Source organism: Nicotiana sylvestris, chromosome 11 (assembly GCF_000393655.2).
Source record: "Nicotiana sylvestris chromosome 11, ASM39365v2, whole genome shotgun sequence".
Classification (NCBI taxonomy): Eukaryota; Viridiplantae; Streptophyta; class Magnoliopsida; order Solanales; family Solanaceae; genus Nicotiana; species Nicotiana sylvestris.
The window spans coordinates 125,640,488-125,647,071 of NC_091067.1; the positions used below are offsets into that span (position 1 = coordinate 125,640,488).

A 6,584-nucleotide genomic window follows, 5' to 3' on the forward strand; every position below is an offset into this window, starting at 1 on the left:
AAAGCAAGGCCAAAAAATTGCACACTTTTTAGGTGGTCTTTTAACTTTTGACTCTCCTTGTCTTATAGGTCAAATTTTAAGATCAAAAGTTAAAAGTGTTGCTCATGGAATAAGCAAGAGACAACACTTGTTAAATTTAAAATTCTACCATGAAACATACAGAAACAAAAATTCAAGATCATCTACTTTGATGATTTTTGTGTACTTCACACAAGCGAGATAGACGCGGATGAGTTTCAAGGCTATTTGGTGAATCGAATTTAAACCTAAAATCAACATAGAAATTAACCGAATTCACTTTAGTCTTAATTTAGCTAAATGCAACGAGAGGTAGACACGGGTGATCTGCAGTTATCTTGATTATTTTTTAATCTTAAATAAAGCCAGGATGAAAATTGACGCATTTGAACTTATATAAATTACTAGTTTTTGGGTACGTGCAATGTGCGTGTACCCCCTAATGAGTATTAGACTTTAAAAATAACATAAATATAATTAAACATTTATTTTTAGTTATAAAAAAATTTAATTGCAAATTCTAAAATAATGAATGTTAATCTTGCTTAGCAAATTTCAAAAAAGAAGAAACCTTATAAGTTCTTATACCTTAGATGCTAAGGTTCCTTTATTTTAGATAACCCGTAAATATAGTAGCAAAGAAGCCAATACAAAAGAACTGCGCAAAGCAGACATTTCAATTTAATTGCCAAAAAATATAAAAAAATGCAATTGACTATTACAAGAATGTCATAATCATAAGAATACAAACTTTCGTGAAGCTAATTTTAAATAAATTTTTTAAGAAATAAAAGAACAAAATGATTAAGGAATACACATCAATTTAACATAAATTTATATATTTGTATGTCAGAGATATTTATTCAGTACCTGAAGAGAAACTAACCACTTGCACTCAATTGCTTCACTCGCTGCATCGTTAACTCTAGTAGGCAAAATTTTGACCTCTATCTCACACCTGCAACAAAAATCATAAAATTGGGTTTAAGATATCAATATTTTAAATTAATCCAAATCAAAAAATTTAAAATTATGAGTGACGAACGTGCATATATAAAAAAAAACAAAGTGGAGATAATGAAGTTTCTTTCGTAGAATAAAAAGTAAAGTTACAATACGAAAAATATAAATTTTTGAGTACAACTTACATAGAGAAAAAGATGGAGATAAGCTTTTGCCCATAAATAAGAGGTAAAGCTACGATATGAAAGGTTATGAAGATTAGTCAATTAAGAAGGTGTTTTTCTAAATTTTTAAACGGAAGAATAAATATGAGTGTTCTTGTAATTTAGTGTGATTTAAAGAGCATAATAAAAGTGCAATGTCATAAGTCAAAACTAACTCTGTGGCTAATATATTGCTTAATAAACCTTGCATATATTGAATGGATAATAAGTTAATGAGTAATAATTTGCATTCAGGTGATGAATTTGGCTTGTATTAAATTAGCCAAATGAATTTAGCCTATTACTTGAGTTATTCAATGCAACTCCTTACATTCTCCAAAAAAATTTGAAACTTTATTAGTATGTGTAATTCCATTTTTGCACAATCTTTTTTACTTTAGTAGTATTTGCTTGAAGGGTAAAGAATGACATTTAACTTTTATAGGATAATTTGGTAATTCAACTTTCACTTTGAGTTTTTCTACTTATAATATAGTATGATGATATGATGACGATAATTGGTGGAAATCAACAATTAATCTCTCAACCGAAAATAAAATAACATTCATCAAATAAATAGGCTCATAATAAGTGTTGAAATGAAATCAAATGCTTTCGTTAAAGAACCTATTAATATTTTTAATAATTATACTATATGAGTAAAAATAATTAAAAGCTTGAGATTTGGTTAATGGCAACGCATTTGCGATATTATTTTTCATATCCTTTCACTAATCCCATGCATAACATTCCAAGAATACCAAGGATACTTGATATCATAATCTCTATCGTCCATTTAGCGAAAATGATCTAAAGTCGTTTATTGCTTGAACCGTTAGGAGCTTTCTACCATTTATGTGTTGCTTTCAAAAGTACTGTATGGCATTATAGCTAAGATATTCAGTTTCTAACAAATGTTCTTAGCAATAGGAGAAGGGACATCCAATGAACAAATAGCAATAAATTGGAAAATTTTATAGCCCCAACAGCAGGTCGATCAAAATGATACAAGATGCTTCCATACACAGGAAAAAATAATATATGAATTAGCAACAATTATTAAAAGAACAGGACAGCTTTTCCTTCGTCTAATACCCAATAACTGTCGTAGACAAGGCTCTAGCGGCATACACCAACCTATGACACAATTTTGTAATGAATCTGATGTCACAAATTAGAATACATGATTGCTTACAGAAGAGAGGTACTTTAGATGTTGCAACACGTGAATAACGAAAAAATTACGTGTATGAGAGACAAACTATGTAGATTTTTACTGAGGAGAATCGTATGAAGAAAACGAAAGACCTGCCAACGAGTAGCAAACCATCAATTGGCAGTTGTTTTAGACATGGCCTGCTTGACAGCCTCAGCATATGTCCTGTGTTGGTATGTGAGCGTGGATTCAAGCAAGTCCCATAGGGAAGTCTTCGGGTTCCAACCTGGTCATCACATTTAACAGTCAGATTATTCTTGAGCTTTACAAGTATTAAATTGTCAGTGGGCGAAGAAACAGATCAATACCAAGCTGCCTGTTGATTATGGTCATGTCTGGGATTCTCTTGTCACTGTCATCATACCCCTCACCATAAAATTCTTTAGAACTTACATCAATGGTGGGTGTTTCAATAGAAGACTCTCCACTCACATTTGAGTAGACCTGGTATTATTCAGAGAAAGAGCTGAGAAAAATCAGCATGATTTGGACAATATGCTGCATTTAGGACCAGAGTAGTTGCCACCACAAGAGGGTAGCGAAAAGACAAAATGAACATTTAATTCACCTGAGTCATCATTTCAGCCAGCTGCCTGACTGTAACTTCATTGTTCGGATTACCAACGTTAAAGATGTGACCATTGGCCCTTGCAGGATTTTCCTGAGGAGATATACTTGAATCAATATAGATCGTAATGTATTTCAATAAACAAAAGAAAGGGTAAGGAGGTCAAACTCACGATCATTAGAAGAACAGCTTCAATAGCATCTTTTATATAAATGAACGTCCTTTGTGATTCTCCCCCATCCACAAGTTTCAAAGGTTCACGTCTTAAAAGGTTCTGAGAATAGGAAACATGAGATGATGGAATCATAAGACTAACAAATGAACATCAGATACAGGATAAAAGCCAACCAAAAGGGAAGTATACATACGTTACTAAAGCAAGCCAATACTCTTGGAACACCTTCACTAGGACCATCAATGCCAGGAATGAAATCCATCCTAGGACCAATCCAGTTAAAGGGCCTCACAATGGTGAACTCTAAGCCATTTTCAGCACCCTCAGCTGTAAATATAACACATGAGATACATATATATGATAAGGGATTCAACTATGAAACAGCCACATCAATGCATAATGTTACATACCATAGACCAGCCTCTCAATCAATTGCTTTGCACATGCGTAGGACCATCTCTGCTTCTCAATTGATCCAAATATGCAAGGGGACGTATCTTCCTTAAGCACAAAGTAGGCAGGATCCTAGAAAACGCCAAAGAGTTAGAACATTTCCACAACAAACAATGGAAAAGAAAATGGTAAATAATGCCAATTCTCAACGTTTCCTAAATTATGATTCAAATTAAGAGGTAACTAATGTAACTTCAAAGGATAAAAAGCAAAAGACTACTTCAATTATATAAAGTCAGACGTGCTAAACTGGATAAAGTTGGCTAGCTTCATCTTGCTTAGACTAGACTTCAACTCGGGTTGCCGAAGGAGAAGAAAGGAAGACATAGAAACAAAAGCAACAAGGTAAATGTTTAGAACATGTTAGGATATCTACAGGTTTCCATCTAAATTGAAACATGTTTACCAGAAAAGAAGAATCACATAAAGTAAATTTAACATTATTTATATCTTACAGCATTATTTGCAATATTAAGACCATATTCAGCATACACAAATATTTGATATTTTAAGGATATAGCATGAACTTTCATGATATGACACGTGAAACACAAAGAAAATAACAGATCAAGGTTTTGCACCAGTTTTGCATTAAACTGAAAATACAACACAGAGAAAGCAAAGTCTCACCTGCCGCAATGGGCTGTCTTTGGGCAAAAATGCACCTATGGTTTTCCCATAAACTTCACAAGTTGAAAAGTGAATGAGACGCTTTCCATTTTCTGAGCAGTACTTAACCTGCATTAATCAATTCACATCAACTTCAACTGAAAAAGTGAAATCTTTTCCAACAATTGACAACCATCAAAATCTAAACTATCAATTTCATCGACCAATATAAAGTTAATAATCCAGGATTAATACCACAGGTAGAGCATCAATGAAATTGCTGTAAATTGTGTCAAGTGGTCGAGTGTTGTAATCTGCTGGAGTACAGATCGCAGCAAGATTTATGGTCTACAGCACACGAAAAAACAAAAAGTCAGCAATAGTGAAAGACTTGCACGGATCAATATTAAAATTCCAGGGAAAAGCATCTGAAAACGTACAGATGCATGAATTAACCAAAACCCACATAAAATTAGACAAAGCTATTAAATTAAATAGTCCAAATAAATAAATAAACACTACATTAGGTACACAAAAAACCAAAAGACTGCTACGTTTTAGGAATCCCTGGATATTCTCTCTAGAACATCACAATAGTCAGAGGCGGGTCTATAATGTAACCTATGGGTCACGGACCCAAATAGCTTAGTAGCTTTTCCTTGGACTCTATAAACATATTAAGAAATCTACTAAATATTTATAAATATTTGACTGTGACAAATTATAATTGTATATTAACAAAACCTCAAATCCTGAATCCGCCTACGTGACAAAAAGGATCAAGCTCAGATCCAAGAGTAATCTCGAATCCACAATATAAATCCATAAAAAATGCGTAATAAAATTGGAAATTCCGAATACCTATAATAAGAAGTTAAAAAGACATCATAATGACGCAACAACCAAAAAGAGAGATAATGAGATCAACTCATAGTGGCAATTTCGCAATAAAACGGAAAACCTGATCCTAATGTTCAAATAAGGCAAAATAACCAAGCACAAATGAACACTATGAGAAAATGCGGGATAATTACCAGATCTGCCATCTTGATGAGACCTTCAAGGCGAGAATCATTCTTAATATTGATTCGATGGAACTGAATACGATCGGCCCAAGGAAGAGTTGCCGGTTCAAGCAAATGCTTAATTTTGTCACTGTAAACGTCGACGGCGAGTACCTTGTGAGGAGTCTCCGACATGAGTTTCTCGCATAAGTGGGACCCAATAAATCCACCGGCACCAATCATACATATTGAAATTGGCTTTATTGGATTACCGTCCAGATCTACTCTCCCTGCCATTTTTGAAAAACGTCACTTTCTCTCTGTATAATTTTTGGAAGTTATTCTTTGATTGTTCTTTCAGTTTCTCTCTCTGTATTGACGTGAATGGATATGGAGGATTGGGGGAAAATGAATGGGTTTTTTGACGGTGAAGAAGAAAGGTTATACATATTTAAAGCAAGAAAAAGGAGGGAGGAGAGCTTTCTCAAAGTCTGTGGCTGTGGCCCGACTGTATTCATTTTTCTAAAGAGTGTTATTTCTACGCTCGAGAGCATCACGTTTATTCTACGCGCTACCCGATTGGGAAATGTTAGTTAAATGGAGAGTTACGAGTTTGAATTGTAAATTTTGTCTATAATAAAAAAAAATTCCTGTCATTAAAAATTTAGTATACTACACTAAATAGGAAGAGAAATGAAAAAATGGAAGTAGCAATTGAAGTTCACCCTATGGAACAAATGGTGTCTAGTTTATAAAAGGAAAACAGTAGTAATAGCCTGTTTGGCCAAGCTTCTCGGGACAAAAAAAATATTTTTTTTCCCAAAAATACTTTTTTTTCCGAATTTGAGGTGTTTGGCCAAGCTTATTTGGGAAAAAAGTACTTTTGGGAAGAAGCAGAAGCAGTTTTAGAGAAGCAGAAAAAAGTAGCTTCTTTCCAAAAGTAGAAGCAGAAGCAGTTTTGGCTTTTCTTCTTACCTAAAATACTCTTAACAAAATATATTATATAGCAAAATAAACCCTTAAACCTAATACTTAGGATATTAATTTATAAATATTTCTTCTTATTTTTAGGAAACTTTCTAATATATAGTGACTTTAGGGGTGAATGATTTTATATTTGTTGACGGAATTTTAATATATTTAACTTATAAGAATTAAGTACTTTTTAATTTTATTTTCATATTTTACTTAAATAAAATAATTTTTTTAATTATTGCATGTAATAACAAAATTTTGATATTATTTATTTACTTATAATATTAATTATTAAGTAAATCTATTTAGGCCTTATTCGTAATTTGACACTTAAAAGCACTTTCTAAAAAGTTTGGCCAAACACAAATTATTTCTCAAAAGTGCTTTTTAGACTGATTAG

At 32.7% G+C, this 6,584-nt stretch overlaps 1 protein-coding gene across 3 annotated transcripts; it reads right to left on the reverse strand.

The window, feature by feature from the left end:
• Positions 1 to 666: 666 nt before the first annotated feature.
• On the reverse strand, positions 667 to 5,719 carry LOC104235593 (UDP-D-apiose/UDP-D-xylose synthase 2). 3 transcript variants are annotated; one of them, XM_009789396.2, is made up of 10 exons: positions 5,240 to 5,695; positions 4,461 to 4,553; positions 4,227 to 4,334; positions 3,554 to 3,668; positions 3,337 to 3,470; positions 3,141 to 3,242; positions 2,969 to 3,061; positions 2,709 to 2,844; positions 2,493 to 2,626; positions 667 to 976 (listed from the first exon to the last, which is right to left on the reverse strand). In XM_009789396.2, the coding sequence occupies exons 1-9, from the start codon at positions 5,504 to 5,506 to the stop codon at positions 2,514 to 2,516; spliced, it is 1,161 nt and encodes a 386-aa protein (XP_009787698.1). In that variant the 5' UTR covers positions 5,507 to 5,695; the 3' UTR covers positions 667 to 976; positions 2,493 to 2,513. The 3 variants fall into 3 exon arrangements, with proteins under 3 accessions (XP_009787698.1, XP_009787697.1, XP_009787696.1); XM_009789395.2 differs by lacking the exon at positions 667 to 976 and adding an exon at positions 2,139 to 2,321; XM_009789394.2 differs by lacking the exon at positions 667 to 976 and having other exon boundaries at positions 2,139 to 2,626; positions 5,240 to 5,719.
• Between the last annotated feature and the right edge of the window lie 865 nt (positions 5,720 to 6,584).

What these genes read in the sequence shown, in the direction of transcription:
- LOC104235593 (XM_009789396.2), bottom strand. Translation starts at nt 5,506, where the DNA reads ATGGCAGGGAGAGTAGATCTGGACGGTAATCCAATAAAGCCAATTTCA. An exon ending in TCATCAAGATGGCAGATCTG is followed by an intron (nt 4,554 to 5,239) that starts GTAATTATCCCG and finishes CGTGTGCTGTAG; the next exon opens with ACCATAAATCTTGCTGCGAT. An exon ending in TGGCTGAAATGATGACTCAG is followed by an intron (nt 2,845 to 2,968) that starts GTGAATTAAATG and finishes GAATAATACCAG; the next exon opens with GTCTACTCAAATGTGAGTGG.